This window comes from Ornithorhynchus anatinus, chromosome 16, assembly GCF_004115215.2.
Source record: "Ornithorhynchus anatinus isolate Pmale09 chromosome 16, mOrnAna1.pri.v4, whole genome shotgun sequence".
NCBI classification, from domain to species: domain Eukaryota; kingdom Metazoa; phylum Chordata; class Mammalia; order Monotremata; family Ornithorhynchidae; genus Ornithorhynchus; species Ornithorhynchus anatinus.
The window spans coordinates 36194819-36215194 of record NC_041743.1 but is presented as its reverse complement, the minus strand read 5'-3'; the positions used below and the strand labels follow the sequence as shown (position 1 = coordinate 36215194).

Genomic DNA, 20376 nt, shown 5'->3' with positions numbered 1-20376 from the left:
CGCCTTGTCTGGCAATGCCTTTATCCCCTGTTCCAGGGTGCTGGGGACCCAGGCCATAGCAAGGGGGTCAGGGCTTTTGGGACCCCTCCCCAATATCTTCCTTCCAGATCATCCTAGAAAGGGACCCAGGCCATTCTGATCAATGATCTTTCCCACCTGGCCCCATCCCCTCCCCTTATCCTGCTCTCTGGAATTCTCCAGCATCCCCAGAGAGACCAGGACCAGGACCTAGGAAAGCCAGAGAGGGAACACAGAGGCTATTTAGCAGAGGTAATAATAAAAATAGTAATAATTACTGGTATTTGTAAAGCTCTACTATGTGTCCCATGTGAGACCTGATTATCTTGTATGTCTAGACTGTAGGCCCACTGTGGGCAGGGACTGTCTACTAACTATATTGTACTCTCCCAAAGCTTAGTACAAAGTTTTGCACATAGTAAATGCTCCATAAATGCCACTGAATGATGTGACAAGCTTTCTGTTAAGCACTGGGGGAGATTCAATACAATTAGATCCCTGTCCCAAACAGGGGGAAGGAGCATAGAGATTGAATCCCCATTCTGCAGATGAAGAAACTGAAGCACGAAAAGTTAAATGACTTGCCCGAGGTCATACAGCAGGCAAATGATTGGGCAGGGATTAGAACCCAGGCTGCCTCATTCTCAGCCTGGACCATGCTCTTTCCACTGGACTACAGTTCCCGAATTCCTTCTTCTTTGCGTTCCTGCTGACTAATGAAAGTAGGCAAAAGTTGTTTCTTCTGTGTTGCCTCACCAGGATGAGGACAAAGCTGCTGAGAGTGGGTGAGGAGGCCCAGTAAAGAGCTGCCCCAAAAGCAGGGAGGAGCCGGGAAAGAGTTCCGGCTGGAAGGAGGGGCCACCCTTAAGGGGATCACCCTGGAGGGAAAAAGGACTTCTGCCAAAGTTTAATGGAAGCTAAACAAAAGCAAGGGAAGGCCGGCCCCTCCCGTGGAGGGGGGTGGGGATAGGGGCGGGGGGTGCCTTTGGAATTCTTCCTGTCTCCCGAGGCTCCCCTGGGTAGGGGCTCTCCCTTGGGAGCTGGGCATGTAGGGACCCCCTGGGCTCCACTGCCAACACTCTTAGGATCTTTTCCGGGCCCCGGCCCCTCCTCGACGGGGCAAAGAGTTTCCCTTTTCCACCCCTTAACTCTCTGCTTTCTCTTCACTGGATAAGTTCAGGGGTCTTTGTTTTGGAAGAGCCCCGCTGGGCTCTCCCTCGTCCGCAGACCCCCATCAAGTGAGAAATGGGCTACAAGGACCACCCCCGCCTCACCCCAACACATACTCTCCCCCCAGCCTCCCCGGAGACTTCCTTCTCTGAGTGCGTGAGAGATGAAATACATGCGTCGTTCTTCTATCAGTGCAAAACTGAAACTGTTGACTTCGTAACAGTTGCAGACATCTCAAAGTTTACGGGTTCTTTCCCCCGGCTTGTTCCTCCTCCTCTTATAGAGAATCAGACGTGCCAGCAGAGGGCACTCTGAAATCAAATACTCTCCACTAACCGCTCCGCTCCGGCTTCCACGTCATCCTACCCAAGGAATCTCACAAATCCCTGGGGCAAGTCAGGCATTTTGGGCCGGGCCGAGGGAGGGTTTCCCCTAAACTTACGCTTTGTTCTCCCCACTTACTTTCCCCTCAGACTCACCTCTTGTGTCTTCCCTCTCCCTTTGCCCTCCTTCTTGTTCCCTGACCGCAAACAAAGGCCAGGGAGTAGGAGGAAAAGCAGGTGCCATCATTCTTTCTGGCCTTCTGTCTGGTTTCCATCCACTTCCTTCTTGTTGGTGCTGCTACCTGATCCTAGGTCGGTGGCCATCCGAATGGGGTGGGGGGAGAATAAGAGAAAGGAGAGTGGTCAAAGAAGTTGGAACTAGGCCAGGCTATTTGCTCTGAGGGAGGGTGGCTCTAGATTGCCACCCCTTAGATAGAGATGACAGCAGTCACATCCACGAGATGATCCTGAAGTGGGAGGCAGCCTTTTCTGGGGGTCTCAGGGAACCTTAATTGCTCTGCATAGAGTTGGTTCCCTTTAACCACACCACCTCCTACTGCTTGCTCCTCCACCTAACCCCCACCTGTGGCCTCTTTCTCCTTTGAACTTAGCTGATTGGCCGGGGCTCAGGCCCAGCTGCTTCCCCTAAAAGGGTCAATCATGTCCAAATACAGACCCCCAGCCTCAGCTCATTTCTGACCCCAATCCCAACTCAACGCCCCCCACATCTCAGCTCCTGACCCCAGCCTGTCTCCATCCCTATTCTTCCCTCTTGCCCCTCACCTTTGCCCCACCTCGTGTGGCCCAGCATCTTCCTCTACCTCCCGTGCTAAGGACCCAGCTCCAGGCTAATCCCTGGTTCCAGAGACTAGGACTTTGACTTCTCCAGGATTTGGGAGATCATAAAATCAGGCCAGGGTCCTTCCCTCAACAGCTTGGAAAAAGTGGATGGTGAAATAATAATATGCTAGGAATTTAAGTGCTACTGTGGGCCAAGGGCTGGAGGACAGCCATTTTGTGTGCCCACTGGGGCTGAGACTGTGGATTTTACACTGGCCCTTTCTGCCACACGAACTCATAGGTGAACTCCATCAGTACAGCATTCTTTGAGTAAAAAGGACCGCTATGTATACTAAGCACTGGGATAGATACAAAATAATCAGGTTGGGCACAGTCCCTGTCCCTCCTGGAGCTCAGAGCCTAATGAAGAAGGAGGTAGGTATTGAATCCTCAATTTACAGATGAGAAAACAAACTCTAAAAAGTTAAATGACTTACCCAAGGTCATAAAGCTTCTCAAGGGCAGGGATTTTGTTTCCTCTCTCTTATGTGTGTTCCCAACCATCAGTGCTGGGAATTAAAATTATGATGATGGTGGTGAATATGCAAATCACCTAACACCCTTTAGTTTCCCGGTAACCCATTCAGGACCTCTATTCCATGAATTTACCCAAGCTCCTCTTTAAGCTACTTCCTTTCACCCTGCACCCTTCCTGGGGAACAGATTCTGTATTCACCGACCCGAAAAGGACCTCCTTTTGCTGGTTCTTAACCCACTCCAGTTTGGAGATCCCCTGCCACACAGTCCACACCTACCTGCTCATTAAGAAACATGGCTAATCAGCATAGGGGTGACAGGACCTGGGGCTGAGGGAACTGGCTCCCCAAATCTTTGCAACAAGATTACCAGGGAGTACTGGCCTTTCAGTAGCCCCAGACTAGGGGACATAAGGGCAGCCATAGTGTCTTCGTTGGGCTGAGCCAACAGGCAGTGAGCAATTGGTCCAATAACTTGCTCTGGCCTCATCCTGTGGGCGGCAGCTCCTTCAACTCCCTTCTAATGCACAACCCCTGAAGGCCCAGTGGAGGATTAATCACTGTGCTCAAGTGAGATTAAGAGCAGGTGGAGGGAGTGGGAATAGCCTTCCCTGAGTCAAGGTCAACCAGGGAGGCTTACCTAGGAACAAGAACAACACAAGGGGACCCACTCTATTCCCATCTCTCCCTTCCCCCTCTTTCTTGCCTATCTCCCACTCCCTTCCCTACTCCTAACCATCCATGCTCTGCTACCACCAACCTTCACCACAACAATCAAGCCCTGAACCATTTTCCCCTTCCTCAGGCCTTTTCTCTGTCCCACGTGCTTCCCCAGTCTCTTTCAGATGAGGGATAAAAATGTCATTAACCCCCAAACGATGATGCAAGTGAGCTTCTAGCAATGACTATTAACGGTGCTCCCCACCCAACCACATCCATTGTATTTAAATAGATGCCGCCCCCCTGGAAATCCATGCAGAGATGCCTCATTTGTCTCCTTCCTCTCTTCTTTCTCCCACCCTGTAGTGCTCTGGAGGGACCCGTATTAAGTTTGTAAAGAAGATTGTGTGTGTGGAGGGTCTCTGGGGACTGCAATCTCTCCCCCATACTTGTTTCCCTACCTCTCTAGAACAGGAGTGCCTCTCTGGGGCAGCAGGTGGCAGGGCACCAGTGCCCCGCTTCCCCACAACCCCTTTCCTCCTCCATCCTTCCTGGCCTATTTCCCTAAAACTTATCAGAGAGAATGGGCCTGGGGGTGAGGAGAATCATGCTCCTCCCTGATACCCACTGGGTGGTGTTTGTTGCATTTTGGGGGAGAAAGTCCCTCACTCTCCTCTCTTCCTAATTTGCAGCTTGTCACTCTGGGTTTTACAGTGATGGGGGATCAGCCACTCTTCTGGGAAGGAATGGGCACCTCCTTCCCATCTATTGCCGGCTAGGTAGATCCAGTTTGGGTGTCAGTAGCTGGCCACAGTTGACAGCAGCGGCTGGTTGCCTTCAGTGACTTGCCCAGGCATTGGCCTCCTGGGGCCTCGGCAGCAGCTACTTGCTCCTGTGACTGCAGACAGCTATAGTGGCTCCAGGAAGAGGAGAAACAGCAGCAAAGCCCTCCATCCTTCTCTCACTCTTACTTTCCTCATCTTTCCCCTTAACCCCTTTCTCATCTTCCCCCTTAACCCCTTTCTCATCTTCCCCATCTCCTTTTCTCTAGGTTTGGCTTTCTTTAGCCCCTTCCCCCATGCCCTGGTCACCTGACCTGGGGTCAGAGCCACATTGAGCAGGGCTCACTGTGCTAGTGTTGAATATGCTTGTGTTAATAGGGTGTGTTAGTGAGCAAGGAGAGGATGTTGGTGTGTGACCCATCTGGAGGAGCAGGGACAGACAGGCATGCCTGGGTTGTTGTTTTTTAATTTTTATGTACTTAAATGTTAACTATGTGCCAGACACTGTACTAAGCACTGGGGTAGATACAAGCTTATCATGTTGGACACAGTCCATGTCCCATCTGGGACTCACAGTCTTAACCCCCATTTTAGAGATGAAGGAACTGAAGTGCAGAGAAGTTAAATGTCTTGCCCAAGATCACCCAAAAGACAAGTGATATCCATTAGTCTACGCTATTTCTCTAATCACCCCAGGGTTTTGGTTCTATCCTTCCCAAGGAACTGCAGGCTAGCTGACTGACCAATGAGAAACAGCAGAGCAGCTGCTTCCTGGGAGGGAATTTGGTCCTGGAAGATCCCCTGCCATACGCCTCCTCCCGGCAAATCCCGGGAAGCCCAGATCAGCGAGGTCAGTCTCCCTAGGGGCTGGGGCCTTTTGGTGTCTGTAGACTGTAAGCCCGTCAAACGGCAGGGACTGTCTCTATCTGTTGCCGACTTGTCCATCCCAAGCGCTTAGTACAGTGCTCTGCACATAGTAAGCGCTCAATAAATACTATTGAATGAATGAATGGTGTCCGGATTGGGGTCCCCTCAGGAGGCTGCAGGAGTTGGGGTCTTACCGCCCTCCTCCCCATTGCAGGTTTCAGGGCTCCCACCTATCCCCCGCCTCCCAACCCTGGGGGTCGGATCCTTACAGGGAGGCACGACATAGGGCGAGCGAAGAGCCGTCAATCGGCGGCTGATAAATAATGCAGGCCGCCGTGGCGCAATAAGGCCCGTCAATTGCGATCCCTCCCGCGCTCATACATTAAAGATGAAAAGGTACAAGGGCTCGTGCCAGAAAAATGAAGACAAATTTTTAATAGCGTGCCAAGATGCCGGGAGATGGGAGCGCTCGGGAAAAATGAATTAGGTTTTTATTATGTGTTTTATTATGCTGTAATTGAACAGGATTAGGTGAGAATACAATATATTTCTAATGCAGCTGGAGGGAGAAAGACAGAGACACGGAAGGGAGGGAGAGGGCCAGAGAGAGTTTGGGGCTCGGTAGATAGAAAGATTGCAAGACAGCTGTCCTTCCAGACGCAGCATCAGCACGGAGACCAGCAGGAAGGGTTGGAATCCCCCAGAGGAAATGTGGGAGTTTTCCCAGAGACCTATCCATTTTCTTTTTTAATGATATTTATTAAGCGCTTACAATGTGTGAGGCACTGTCCTAAATGCTGGGGTAGATACAAGATACGCATGTTGGACACAGACCTTGTCCCATGTGAGACTCACAGTCTTAATCCCCATTTTACAGCTGAGGTAACTGAGTCATAGAAAAGTTAAATTTAAAAAATGGTATTTAATTTGATGAGGGAACTGAGACCCAAGTGACTTCCCCAAGGTCACACAGGAGGGAAGTAGCAGAGCAGTGATTAGAACCTAGGTCCTCTGGCTCCCAGGCCCATACTCTTTCCACTAGGCCATGCTACTTCTCTATTTGTTATAGCATTTACATGTACTAGTATTCAAGTACTTACTATGTGTGAAGCTCTAGCGTGGATCAAATAGATCAGACACAGTCTTTCTCCCATACTGGATTAATGGTCAAAGTGGAAGGGAGAACAGGTATTAAATGGCTATTTTACAAATGATGAAACTAAGGCACTGGGAAATTAAATGACTTGTCCATGGTTAGCTACACCATAGGCAAGTGGCAGAGCCAGATTTAGAATCCAGGTCCTCTGACCCCCAGGCCTGTGCCTTCTCCACTAGGTCATGCTGCTTTCACTTTGGGGTGAGCTAACTTCCACTGATCCTTTCACACCCTAGATGAGCTCGGAGACCCCAATGGTCTGGGGGCAGAAATCCGCATTGTGACATTTTGGGCTACCACCCCGACACTGACCATCTGCCCTAGGCAGCTCCTGGCATGGATCAGAGGAAGGGTTCTGAGTCCGGCAGTTTGGTTTTGGCATGACTAGCTCAGCATCTAGTCTTCTCCGCTTCCTTCTCCTTTTCTTCATCATCATCAGTAGTATTTATTGAGTGCTTACTGTGAGCAGAGCACTGGACTAAGCACTTGGGAGAGTATAATACAACAGAGTTGGTACATTCCCTTCCCACATGAGCTTACAGTCTCTTCCTTCTCCTGCTTCCCCCATGATCCTGAGCCTCCTAACTTCGGAAGAAACCACTATACAGATAGGGGCAGGGAGTGTTCATAGTCACAGCACATCTGGAATGAGCCAGGCATTAAAAACTAGGGTATTTTATTCTAAACACCTGGAGCAGGGGGCAGTAGCAGGAAATGAAAGGCCAAAGAACAGGAGTTGAGGCCTGGATTGTTCATATAATCTCTCTCTTCATATATTATATGCATACACACACACACATATGTCTTTTCTCCTTGAAGAAAGTGCCATTGATGGCAGTGTTGTATATCTCCTTATACTTGTTTCTTACCTTGTCTGTTTTTCCCCCTAGATTGTAAGCACTTAGCACAATGCTCTGCATACAGTAATCAGTACCATTGACCAATTGATTTAAAGGCAAAAGCTAGAGAATTGGGGCTGAATGGATTCAGAAATGGCAAAGGGTTAGGGGGTGCCCAGAGCTGGATGAGGACTTCATTCTGGCTAGAGTTGGAGTAGCATCAGCCCCATTTCTATTCCCTGCTGTTCTTAAAGTCTAGAGCTCTGCCTGATTTTCCCCTTGGTCCCTCCCCTCTTTGCCCCCAGCCTCTCCTCTGACTCTGAATCCTCTCTGGTTGCTCTCTCACAGCTGTTCTTTTACACCAAACCGCAGGAGTCTGAAGCTGAACAGCATTTCCTGCTTGGAACTGGTTGTCCTCTTTTGTGTGCATACGGTGTGTTGTAGAGTTGCTTAGGGACCCCGCAGACAGACCTTCCCCCCGTAATAATGCATCACTGCAGAGTTGTTCAGGCACCCCCCCTCCCCCCCGGGCAAGGACACTGCTCCTGCTCAATTATATGGAACCCCTGCCCTCCATCACGGCCCACGGTAGCTGCTCTGTCTGCTCCGGACCCCTGGGACGGAAGTGGATATGGGAACGTGGGGCGTTCCTGGCACTACCTCCGTGGTTTTAAGGGGAGTTGAGTTTTAGAGCTGGGATTGGAGTGAGGAAAGGAAACATGCATGAGAGAATGACACAGACCCTGAAAAGAGCCCAAGAACAAAGCAAAAGGAGGCAGAGCCTCCTGACCCAGAAGGGGCATGCCCTCTCTTTTGGTACCCCTCTCTTCCCACACCATGTGTCAATGCCCCACTCCCCACAGACCAGTTTCAGTCCCTCATCTGGCCCTATGTCTACATAGCCAGAGGGACTAATGCTGAAGCAACACTACCAGCTTGGAGAGGGACCTATTGGGATCTCAGAGGGCAGGGGATAAACTCCTTTGGTGGAGCCAAGGGGGAGCTTTCTTACAAGGGGGAGGGTCTCAGCTGACAACTTCCCCCCACCCCAACTCCCTCCATTGGCCAGGAGAGTCAGCTCAGAGCTCCAGAGTTCCCAAACTCTGCTCTCCTGCTCTCCTTTGGTTGCCTCATTAGTGGCCTGGTCCTTCCCTCACCTGCTGCAATCTATTAAACCCTTTGCCTCCTTCTCTCTCCCTCTCTTTCTCCCCTGCTCAGGGACCAGAGCTCTTGGTTATGATTAAGCGGGCCATTAAATGTACAGAGCTTGCTCGCTTGCTTTTACCTTTAGGGTTGGATCGGCTGGTATCTTACCTCTCAATTAGGACTTTGGAAAACGTCAACCAAGATTAATAGTTGCACGGCTCCGGGGCAGGGGAAACGAGCAGAGCCGCAGCAAGGAGCCATCTCACTCCTGAACAGCTCCACTCCGTCCAAGCACAAGCCGGGCCTCCACTCTGCCCGTGCCTGCGCCTTGGCTCACAGCTGTGCCTGGCAGAGAGCCACGTGCGGCTGCTGCCGCCATCGCTGGCTGCTCCCACAGCTGCCCCTCCTCCCAACACCACATCTCCTCCCACATGGCTCTGCTGGGGGAGAGAAGTTTGAGGTGAGCTGTGTGTGGGGGTGTGAAGGGGATCTTTGGGGAGGAGGCTGCTGCAGCTGGGACTGAGCAATAAAGAGGAAGGAGCCTTGTCTCTTGGGCCTCAGCCTCGGCTTCCAGGAGCTCTGCTCTTTTCTCTCTTCTGCTCTACAGTTGGGGAAATTTGAGCTCAGAGGGGTCTTTGGCAGGGGTCTTTCTTAAGGCCACACAGCATATTGGAGACAAAGCTTGGAGTAGGACCAAGGTGATGGGGAGAGGAGGGGTTCCTTATCCTTGAGGAGGCTATATTTTTCTGTCTTTCCCAGGCCCCTCAGTAGAGGCTTTGGCCTATGAATTTTGTCGCTGTTGAGAAGTGTCTCTGCCACTCATAGCCTCCCACGAGATGAACTGAAAAGGCAGAACCGTATTTTTAAGTTTCCCCATTTCCCCAGCTGGGTGCTAGCTTCCCTAGGAGAAGACAAACCCCTCCTCGCTCTGTCTGTTGACACGTGTCTGGGGAGCAGTGGTCTCCCCTCATCCTCAGGAAGAGGGGCACTTAGGTGTTGGTGCACGGGCTACCCCTACACCCCCTTCCCCATATATGCTGTGTGACCTGGAACAGGCCCCTTCCCCAGAGAAAGGGAAAGGCCGAGGGGTTGGGGGAGATGGGCCTGGGGAAGGACCCAGCAGTCTTGACTAGTCCAGCGGAACCCAACAGCCTCTAGTTCAGAGCTTGCAGGTCAGGGATCTTTCCAAACTCATTTCTGTCTCCCCTCAAACTCCCTCCTGTCTCCCTTCAACCTCCTCTTCTCACAACCTACCGCGATCTGCTGTTCCCCTAGCCCGGGGCTGTTACTGACCAGACTTGGCCAGGTAGACCGAAGGTGGGGTGGGGACGGAGATGAACAGAATCTAGTGTCGACCCCTTTCAGGACCTCTGCTGCTGCTGGATATCCTGACCCCCGTGCTCCCCTAGGTCCTGTCCGGGAGAGGGATTTAATGCCTCCGTCGGCCTCTGCCCAGCCAGGCCGTCCGCAGCCAAAGGGGAAGGAGGGGGGATCGATACGTCAGCGGGGTTTTTAATGAGCGCTCCGACCGCAGGCTTTAACCTTGCAGATAATGGGGTTAGCGGCTGTAATTCCTATTGACAGAGCAGGCTCCCCCTTCCTTAATGAGCTAATCAATACTTGTTCTCAGCTTAATTTCCATCTAATTGCTCTTTAACGACGCCTGATAATGGGCAGCCTCCTGTGCGGTGGGGGCGGAGGGGGGGGACAGGGCGGGGAGGAGGGGCGAGTTGGGGAGAGGGAAACTGGCTGAGAAGCCAACCTCGCTGGGGCCCTTCTCCTCCTTCTCTCCCGCAACCTCCTCCCTGCTTCTGGGTGCTCGGAGCAGGAAGGAGAGATGGGGAGAGCGCGGGTTCGGGCCTTTAGATTCCCGCTCTCCCGAGCCGCGCCCACGGATAAAGCCTGGAAAATCACCGGCTCCGAGAGCCGCGGCACCAACCATCCGTCCCAGGCTTCGGGCCTTGAAGGCGTTCTCCTGGGCGAGGACCATCCATCTCGGCCCCGCGCCCGGCCTGGCTCCGGGAGCAGGCTCCCGCTTCTCCTCCTGCTCCCCGTACCCCAAGGTTCACGGCCTCCAGGCCCCAGGGGGCAGACCGGGAGCCGTTAGAGGACGCGGGAGGGCATCGTGCGGGGGGCTCCGGGAGGAATTGCTCGCGGGTACTGGGCCCAGGGTGCCGGGAGCTCCACGGAGACGCGTCCAGGGGAGGATGCAGAAGAAGCAACCTCTTTGGCTCAGCGACCCAGGGGCCTAGGCTAAAGCCTTCCTCCCTGCCAGGGGACGCCGAGACCCCAGGCCCTCGCGACCCAGGGGCCTACCCAGATCCCTGTCCAGATCCCCTGTCCTCAGCCCCGGGCCCGACTCCAACAGGATTTCCGGGGTACAGTTGTGCCGGAGGAGGCCGCCCACACTCGTCTCCCGGGGAAGTTGCGGGATCCTTGGATCTAGGGTTCGCCCCGACTGGATCCTGCTCAATTCTAGGCTCACCGAGCAGCTCCGGTTTTGGCAGAACGTTCTGCCCGTGGAGGCCAAATACACTGTCGGTTTGGGTCACCGGTTCTAGCACTTTTCCTTTACACCCCATTAACGGATCCAGAGCCTTTGAGTTCAGAATGGGTCGGTGGGAGAGGAGAAGGGGGCCCGAAAGGGGAGGTTGAGGATCCGGAGAGGCCCCCCAGCCTAGCCGAGGCGTGACTTCGTGTGTTTGTGTGAGCATGAGGGGAGAAGGTTGCGGTAACACAGTGCCTCCTTCTAGGCAACACTGGGGGGATGAGAGAGATTTGGCCTTGAGATATCGGTCTTGCAGCCACTCCCCTCTGTTCAGGGTTTTGAGGGGTCCTACTCGCTCGTCAGCCTCCCCTGCACCCCTTTATGGAGGCGGGGCTAGGCCAGGACAGACTGTGTCCAAATCATTTATCTGTAATTCACCCTAGTGCCTAGCACAGTATCCTGCCCTTAATAATACCATAACTAATCCAGGTAGGTACCCAGCTCCCTTGACTATCCAGGGGCAGACCTGGCCTGAATACTCCATTTTCAGCCCTGTCTGTAACTGGGTCAAAAAGGGAATGGGAATGGGAAGTAGCATAACAGTGGATAGAGCATGGACCTGAGAGTCAGAAAGTCATGAATTCTAATTGCCACTCCTCCCCTTGTCTGCTGTGTGACCTTGGTCAAACCACTTAACTTCTCTGGGCCTCAGTTACCTCATCTGTAAAATGGGGATTGAGACTGTGAATCCCACATGGGACAGGGACTGTGTCCAACCCAATTTACTTGTAGCTACCCCAGAGCTTAGTACAGTGCTTGGCGTATAGTAAGTGCTTGACAAATGCCATAATTATATTATTAATATTATTATTATTAAAGGGGCCCAGTGCATCAGGTGGTTCCGTATGCAAGAGACTTTGAGGGAAGGAATGGCGGGGGATGGAGGGCAGCTTTCCCCGCCGTCTGTCCCCCTCCCTCCTATCAGGAAAGCGAGCCCCCTCCGAAACTGGGATGGAGATGAATATTCGGGTCCCTACAGGCTAGGAACTGGCAGGCGGAGAGTGAGAGGAGAGCACACGGTGCGAGGCCGGAGGGATCCGCGGCGGGTTTTTGCAGACCTCGTTCCTGGTGGATGCAGGCCAAAGCTTAAGGCAGCGGAGGCAGAAATCTGGGCGAGACTCCTTCCCCAGACTCCGCCAAAGGGCCTCCACATCCCCTGTTGGCTCTCAGAACTGACCAGGCCTGGAATCTGGGAATGGAGTCAAACTGGGGAACCGGGAGACGTGGGATCGAGCCGTCAGAGAAGAGAGATTTGAAGACGGGAGACAGTGGGAGATGGCTCCCTCTCGCCCTCTTCGAACTGACGGGAGAGGGTGGGTGTGGGTTTGGGTTCGGTTCTCCGGGATTCCCAGAGCCCCAGTGTCTCTGTCACCAGCCCCGGAGGGAGTCACTGCCCATAATCGAGGCCGGAGATGAGGCCTGGGAAAAGGAGCCCCGGCCACCCAGGCCTTGCCCTACCTCCTCGCAGCCCTCCCACTGGCCAGTACCAAGGGGGCTGGACCGAGAAGGCCGCTTGGGCCAAGGTCTCTGATCCCAGCGCTGTCTGCAGCTGGAGGAGGGAGCGGCGGGGACCTGATGTGCGGGGCGGGACGGCGGGGGGCCGTGGGAGGCAGTCAGTCAATTAACCGTATTTATTGAGCGCTTACTGTGTGCAGAGCACTGTATTAAGAGCTTTGGAGAGTACAGTATAAAATATTCATTCATTCATTCAATAGTATTTATTGAGCGCTTACTATGTGCAGAGCACTGTACTAAGCGCTTGGGATGAACAGGTCGGCAACAGATAGAGACAGTCCCTGCCGTTTGACGGGCTTACAGTCTAATCGGGGGAGACGGACAGACAAGAACAATGGCACTAAACAGCGTCAAGGGGAAGAACATCTCGTAAAAACCGATGGCAACTAAATAGAATCAAGGCGATGTACAATTCATTAACAAAATAAATAGGGTAACGAAAATATATACAGTTGAGCGGACGGGTACAGTGCTGTGGGGATGGGAAGGGAGAGGTGGAGGAGCAGAGGGAAAAGGGGAAAATGAGGCTTTAGCTGCGGAGAGGTAAAGGGGGGATGGCAGAGGGAGTAGAGGGGGAAGAGGAGCTCAGTCTGGGAAGGCCTCTTGGAGGAGGTGATTTTTAAGTAAGGTTTTGAAGAGGGAAAGAGAATCAGTTTGGCGGAGGTGAGGAGGGAGGGCGTTCCAGGACCGCGGGAGGACGTGACCCAGGGGTCGACGGCGGGATAGGCGAGACCGAGGGACGGCGAGGAGGTGGGCGGCAGAGGAGCGGAGCGTGCGGGGAGGGCGGTAGAAAGAGAGAAGGGAGGAGAGGTAGGAAGGGGCAAGGTGATGGAGAGCCTCGAAGCCTAGAGTGAGGAGTTTTTGTTTGGAGCGGAGGTCGATAGGCAACCACTGGAGTTGTTTAAGAAGGGGAGTGACATGCCCAGATCGTTTCTGCAGGAAGATGAGCCGGGCAGCGGAGTGAAGAATAGACCGGAGCGGGGCGAGAGAGGAGGAAGGGAGGTCAGAGAGAAGGCTGACACAGTAGTCTAGCCGGGATATAACGAGAGCCCGTAATAGTGAGGTAGCCGTTTGGGTGGAGAGGAAAGGGCGGATCTTGGCGATATTGTAGAGGTGAAACCGGCAGGTCTTGGTAACGGATAGGATGTGTGGGGTGAACGAGAGGGACGAGTCAAGGATGACACCGAGATTGCGGGCCTGCGGGACGGGAAGGATGGTCGTGCCATCCACGGTGATGGAGAAGTCTGGGAGCGGACCGGGCTCGGGAGGGAAGATGAGGAGCTCAGTCTTGCTCATGTTGAGTTTTAGGTGGCGGGCCGACATCCAGGTGGAGACGTCCCGGAGGCGGGAGGAGATGCGAGCCTGAAGGGAGGGGGAGAGGACAGGGGCGGAGATGTAGATCTGCGTGTCATCTGCGTAGAGATGGTAGTCAAAGACGTGAGAGCGGATGAGTTCACCGAGGGAGTGAGTGTAAATGGAGAACAGAAGAGGGCCGAGAACTGACCCTTGAGGAACTCCAACAGTTAAAGGATGGGAGGGGGAGGAGGCTCCAGCGTAGGAGACCGAGAATGATCGGCCAGAGAGGTACGAGGAGAACCAGGAGAGGACAGAGTCCGTGAAGCCAAGGTGAGATAAGGTATGGAGGAGGAGGGGATGGTCGACAGTGTCAAAGGCAGCAGAGAGGTCAAGGAGGATCAGAATGGAGTAGGAGCCATTGGATTTGGCAAGAAGGAGGTCATGGGTGACCTTAGAGAGAGCAGTCTCGGTAGAGTGGAGGGGACGGAAGCCAGATTGGAGGGGGTCTAGGAGAGAATGGGAGTTAAGGAATTCTAGGCATCGATTGTAGACGACTCGTTCTAAGATTTTGGAAAGGAAGGGTAGTAGGGAGATAGGACGATAACTGGAGGGGGAAGTGGGGTCAAGAGCGGGTTTTTTTAGGATGGGGGAGACGTGGGCGTGTTTGAAGGCAGAGGGGAAGGAGCCCTTGGAGATTGAGTGGTTAAAAATAGAAGTTAAGGAAGGGAGGAGGGCAATTCCCTGCCCACAACAAGCTTACGATCTAGAGGGGGTATGCGGCATGGAGCGGTAGGGGACAGATATGCGGCCGGGGGCGGTGCGGGGCAGATTAGTGGGGGAACTGATGTCCGTTTCGGTTTCAGCCTCTTGCCCGAGGTGGGGAGGAGGAGACAGGGGTGTCTGAGACGAGGCAGACTTGGCCGCTACAGTTCTTCGCCCGGTCCCCTCGGGAAGGGCGCTGGTCCCGGAGATTGAGGGAGTCCCCCCAAATGCCACCACAGCCGGACCCTCGATATAGCGTGGAGTGGCGCCGGGCGTGGGCAGAGTGGGAGGCGGGGTCCCCGGGAGGGCGAAGCCCCAGCGAGCTCGGAGCTCAGGCCGAGGGGTGGGGGGAGGCTCGGGGGGCGTGGAAAGGCTCAGCGAGGGGGCGGAGAGACGGGGAGGTGGGCGGGAGAAGCTGGGTCCCGGAATCATCGCCGCCGGCCTGCCGGCCCCCGTCAGAGCTTAGCCGGGGCCAGGAGCTGTCAGCCGGAGAGCACTGGGGCTGGAGCCGGAGAGCATTGGAGCCGGAGCCGGACTGCTGGGTGAGCGCACAGGGAGGAAGAAACCTGCCTGCCCCACTCGGAAACCGAAGTCTGGGCGGTCCGGGTTCGGAATTGGGGAGCTGGGAATTAGGCGGGGGGGCTGTGGGTTGGGGCTCTGGGGAATGGGGGGGCTGTGGGTTGGGACGCTGGGGAATTGGGTGGGCTGTGGGTTGGGGCTCTGGGGGCTGAGGCGCGCGGGGGTGGGGGGCTATGGAGCTGGGGCGCTGCTTTGAATGAGGTAGGTGTCGAATGGGGCAACGGGGCTCGGGATGGCGGGACGTGGGAGGGGCCGAAGATAGTTGCCCTTACGGACCCCTGACCGCGGAGCCCCCTCCTCCACGGCACTTCGATAGCTCTGCCAACTCCCCCACTCCCCGATTCCCGACCTGTGAATCTTCTCCTCCTCCCCCCGGGACCCGGGAGAAGGGGGCAGCAAGGGTCGAAGAAAGGTGACCTGGGGGATCTCTCCTGGGAGGCCGGGATGGGGGAGGTGATGATGATGATGGTATTTGTTAAGCGCTTACCATGTGCCAAGCACTGTTCTAAGCGCTGGGGTAGACACAAGATTACCAGGGTGTCCCACGTGGGGCTCACAGTCTTCATCCCCATTTTACAGAGGAGGTCACTGAGGCACAAAGAAGTTAAGTAACTGGCCCAAAGTCACACAGCTGACAAGTGGCGGAGGTGGGATTAGAACTCACGATCTCTGACTCCCAGGCCCGGGCTCTTGCCAAAAACCACGCTGCTTCACCCGTGTGAGGGAGCAGGGAGGGGCAGAACCCTTTCCCCTCCACCTCCCGGTCCCGGTCTCGGAGGTGGAAGAGAGGCAGAGCCCGGGGGAAAGAGATCCTCGGAGGGACCGATCTGGGATGTCCCTCTAGCCGCCCTCCTCTCCCTCCTCCGCACAGGACCGGATGGGCGCGGGCCGGGAGCCGAGGATGCGGTGACCCTTGGGCCTCGGCCCAAGGCCTGTCCGAGGCCGAAGATGTCTCCCCCCATCTTGCTTCTTCTGCTGCTCCTGCCGCCCCCGGCCCGGGCCCGCCCCCGCCCCGCCGGGCCCGACTACCTGCGGCGGGGCTGGCAGCGCCTGCTGGAGGAGGGCGAGGGCTGCGGGCAGTGCCAGCCGGAGCGGTGCCCCGCGCCGCGGGGCTGCCTGGCGGGCCGCGTGCGGGACGGCTGCGGCTGCTGCTGGGAGTGCGCTAACCTGGAGGCGCAGCTCTGCGACCTGGAGCCCGCCAGCAGCCACTTCTACGGGCGCTGCGGGGACGGGCTCGAGTGCCGCCTGGACGCCGGGGACCCGCGGCGCGGAGAGGCCCCCGAGCCCCGGTGCCAGTGCCGCCAGGCCAGCCCGCTCTGCGGCTCCGACGGCCGCACCTACCCGCACCGCTGTCGCCTCCAAGAGGCGGCGAGGGCCCGGCCCGGGGCCAACCTCAGCCTGGCACACGCCGGGCCCTGCGAGGCAGGTAAGGCCCAAGCAAGCCCGCTCGCCCCTCCCTGGCGCCCCTGCCCCCCTCCTACGTAGAGGTGCCAGCTTTGCCTCGTAAGTGCGAGGGCCGGATGGGGCGGCAGGGGGGTGGGGAGGGAAGCGATGGGAGGAGGAGGGCTTTCACCGGGGGGAAGCGGGGTGGGGTCGGCGGTGACCGCTCAAAAGCTTTCAGGTCTTGCAGGAGACGTGGGATGGCCGAGGCCGTGGGCCCACCCCCAATCGATCAGTCAATCAACCGATCGTATTTATTGCCCACTTACCGCACGCAGAGCAGGGCACTGGGTGCTCGGCCGAGTGCGATATAGCAGAGTTGGTAGACACATTCCCTGTCCGCGACGAGCTTACGGTCTAGAGGAGACCAGAGGTGGGTACCTCGATTTGCAGACTCCCCCTTCCTCCTTTCCCCTCCCAGGCCCCAGCCCCCCTCAGCTCTCTCTGACGCTTACACCCACCAGAGCTGAGCTCCCACCCTGCTGAGAGGCAAAGACAGGAGGCTGTGATGTGCGGTGGCCAAAGTCTGCCTCAAGTAGCCCTCAAGTCCCCATCCCCCCGTGCCTCCAGCACCCCAGATCATGTCTCCCCCGTACGACATCTGGAATGTGACTGGACAGGATGTCATCTTTGGCTGCGAGGTCTTCGCCTACCCCATGGCATCCATCGAATGGAGGAAGGATGGGTCGGAGATCCTGCTACCAGGGGACGATCCCCACATCTCTGTACAGGTGAGACCGGGGAGGGTCCCTCCCCCCTGAGCCCTTTTCTCATGGGCCTAGATCCAAGATCCTTCTTTTCCCTGAGCCTGCAGTTCCTTCCATCTATTAATGATTCAATAATGTGATAGCATTCACGGAATGTGTCTTGTTTATTGTTGTATTGTACGCTCCCAAGCGCTAGGACAGTGCTCTGCACACAGTAGGCTCTCAATAAATACGATTGAATGAATGAATGGAAGGTCTAGTATGAGTAGAAAATCCAGTCCTTGCCTTCGGGGAGTTTACAATCTAACAGGTTTCCCTGGACCCCCTCCCCAGCCCCCACCATGTCTCTCTCCAGTCCCCCCTTTACCCTACCGGCTAACCTCAGGGGATGTTGCTTCAGTTTAGGGGTGGTCCTCAGCAGTTTGAGGTGACTGGCTGGCTGCAGATCCAGGCTTTGAGGGCCAGCGACGAGGGGACCTACCGCTGCTTGGCTCGCAATGCCCTCGGCCAGGTGGAGGCCCCGGCAAGTCTGACTGTGCTCTCTCCGGGTAAGTATGGGCTTCTCCCATGGATACAGTTCCAAGCTTCTCCTGCCTGCTGTGCCCTGCTGCTCTTTGCTTCCCAGCATGCCTCGTTCCTTCCCGCCACAGCCAGTCCAACCCCACCCTATCCTGCCCTACAGGCTCCTGAACTGTCCTGCTCCAGTCCTCTCCCATACGGCCCCACCCTACACTTCCTTGCCCTGCTGTAAACTCTCCTTGCTGTACCCTGCATTCCCCTGCTCTCTTCTCCCCTGTCCTGCTCTCCTCTAGTTTATTTCGCTTTACGCTTCCCTGTCATGTCTTGCCTTATTTTGCTGAGGAAGGAAATGGAGAGGCCAAGAGAAGTGGGGAGAGGGGAGAGGGTTAAGTTGCAAAGAGAGGAACCTTGAGGTACGGGAACCCCATAGGGGGCTAATGTCCAAGAGAGGTATAAGGGGTAAGGAACGGATTAAGATGAATTTGGTGACCTTAGAAGACCTGAGTGTCAAGTTATGTACATACGTGTATCTTGTGTGGGAAGTTGCATAAGAATTTGTGTTTATGAAGGAGAGTATGTGCATGCATATGGGTTCATTTAGTAGAAGAAAAGTGCTTCTTCTGGTTAGAATGCACTGGTAAGAAGTACTTGGGAAGAATAGAACAAAGATGTGACACTTTCCCTGCCTGCAAAGAGCTTATCCTCTAATGAAGGAAACAGACAGAAGAATGTGTGCCTCTTGGGGTGTGAAAATGTGTTCATGTATCTAAATTCATTAGTCAGTATGCAAGTGTCTGCCTATTGTATGGGTGTTTGTATATGGTTGCATTTGTAAGAGTATTTGGGTGCCTAGTCATATCGGTGTGATTGGGTATCTGTGAGTGTGTTTGTGTGTGTGTGTATGTGTGTGTGCATTTTTCAGGGGTCTCTTACTTCACCTGGGGAGTTGGAATGCAGTGGGGCAGGGTCTGCAGCCCCCATCCTCAAGGGGCCTTTGGGGAGCTGACGGGCCCCTCCCTGCTGTGCTTGCAGACCAGCTGAACACCACGGGACTCTCCCTGCCACGCCCCCCTCACCTGCTGGCCGAGGACGACTACGAGAGCGAGGAGGGGGATGACTATTACTAGGCCTGGAGGCTTCGTTCATCCAGATGGTTTGCTGGGGCAGCTCTTCCATGGGGAAGAGCAGCCAGGCACCTTGGGGTGGGCTTCGTACCTAATCCCCTAGGCAGTCCATTCCAACCTGGGGCCTCTGGGACCACCTTCCCTCTCCCAGGGAGTGGGGCTTGGGTCTGAGGGTCAGGGGCCAGGCTGCGGAGAGGGCAGGAGCACAGTTCAGGCCTGGACAAATAAATGGCGATGACAGTCTGAGTGGCCTGCCCACGATGACCTCCGACAATGGGACAGACTGGGTTTAGCCCAGTCCCTGGGGACCTGGGTGGGAGGAGAGGGGGCTGCAGGAAACCCCTGGCTCTCCTGCTATAGCTGTAGCATGACTGGCACACACACCCACAAACATGCACACAAACACCCTCACACATGCAGACAAAGCAATGACACCCCCCCATAGCACGCACACTCACACATCCTGGCACCCCAGCCTGCCCATCAGATGCAGCTGGCCCCGCTTCAGATGGTGGACACATGAAGCCCAGATGTACGAGACTGACCGAGGAGGATCAGCGTTCTTCCCCTCACCCTGCCCTGCCTGGGAACCATGTTGCGTCTTTTCTGGGAACCATCTCCGTGGCAAGGAAGACTTGGCAACTCTGGGAGAGGAGGCCCCGCTGAGGAGTAGGGGTGGGATTGGGTGAGGAAGGTCCACTATTCACTCTGTTTTAGCGATTGATCTGCTCAGCCCAGGAATCAGGGTCTGGGCTTCTCAGTGTGGTTTAAGTAAATACCCCTCACACACACCCCTCCCCCCCGACTCTCAGCCCTGGACAGAAAATGGAGTTTGTGGGGATGCTGATGAGAGAGTAGGGGAAGTTTCAGGCCTTCAGCTCTGGTCTCTGCCCCCAGTTACAGTCTCAACTCTCCAATCGAGGCTCAGCTCTTTAATCCTAGCCTCAGACTCCGCCCTGTCCCAGTTTGTCCACTTGCCCCAGTCTCAACACCCATCCCCATCCCGGCCTCCAGCCCAGCCTCAGCCTCCTGTCACACACACCCGCCCCCACCCCCAGCCTCAGCTCAGCCCTCCCCTCCACCCATATCTGGAGTTGGGAGGGTTTGCCCCCCTCTCACCTGGCCCTTAGGAAGGCTGCCGAGGCCATGACAGACTGCTTTCTGGCAGTCAAGAAAAGTGTGGGTGGGGCACATTCTAATCCCACTTGGATTGAGGCAGGCAGTCTCACTGGCCCTTTCTGGGGATCCTGGGTTTGGGGGTGAACAACCTGAGGGTCAGGAGCAAGAGACACTCTATGCAGGGGACAGGAGCCAATTTAGGGGAGATTGGGGAAGCTGCAGAGCCTTACTTGCTACCCAGCCCACCTGGGTGGGCTCAGCAAGGCCCACACTCTGAGGAGGCCTAGAAGGTTGAGACTTGAGGAGGTGCAAGCTGCCTGGTTCCTCAACCTTTAAGAGAACAACTTTCGGGTGGGCAGGGCAGGAGGTTGCCTCGGGTCCCCTGGGGCAGAGACACGGATCATTCCAAACCTGGCCAGTCCCTTGGCTTATCCCTCCTCCCATCTCTCCCTCGCCCCCGCACCAGACTGGCTTTCATTTGGTGGATGCC

General features: G+C 55.4%; 1 protein-coding gene across 1 annotated transcript; it reads left to right on the top strand.

The window, feature by feature from the left end:
- The first annotated feature begins 14828 nt into the window (after positions 1-14828).
- On the top strand, positions 14829-19013 carry KAZALD1 (Kazal type serine peptidase inhibitor domain 1). The gene is made up of 5 exons (XM_029081165.2): positions 14829-14940; positions 15849-16403; positions 16988-17148; positions 17525-17672; positions 18676-19013. The coding sequence occupies exons 2-5, from the start codon at positions 15926-15928 to the stop codon at positions 18768-18770; spliced, it is 882 nt and encodes a 293-aa protein (XP_028936998.1). The 5' UTR covers positions 14829-14940; positions 15849-15925; the 3' UTR covers positions 18771-19013.
- Positions 19014-20376: the final 1363 nt, after the last annotated feature.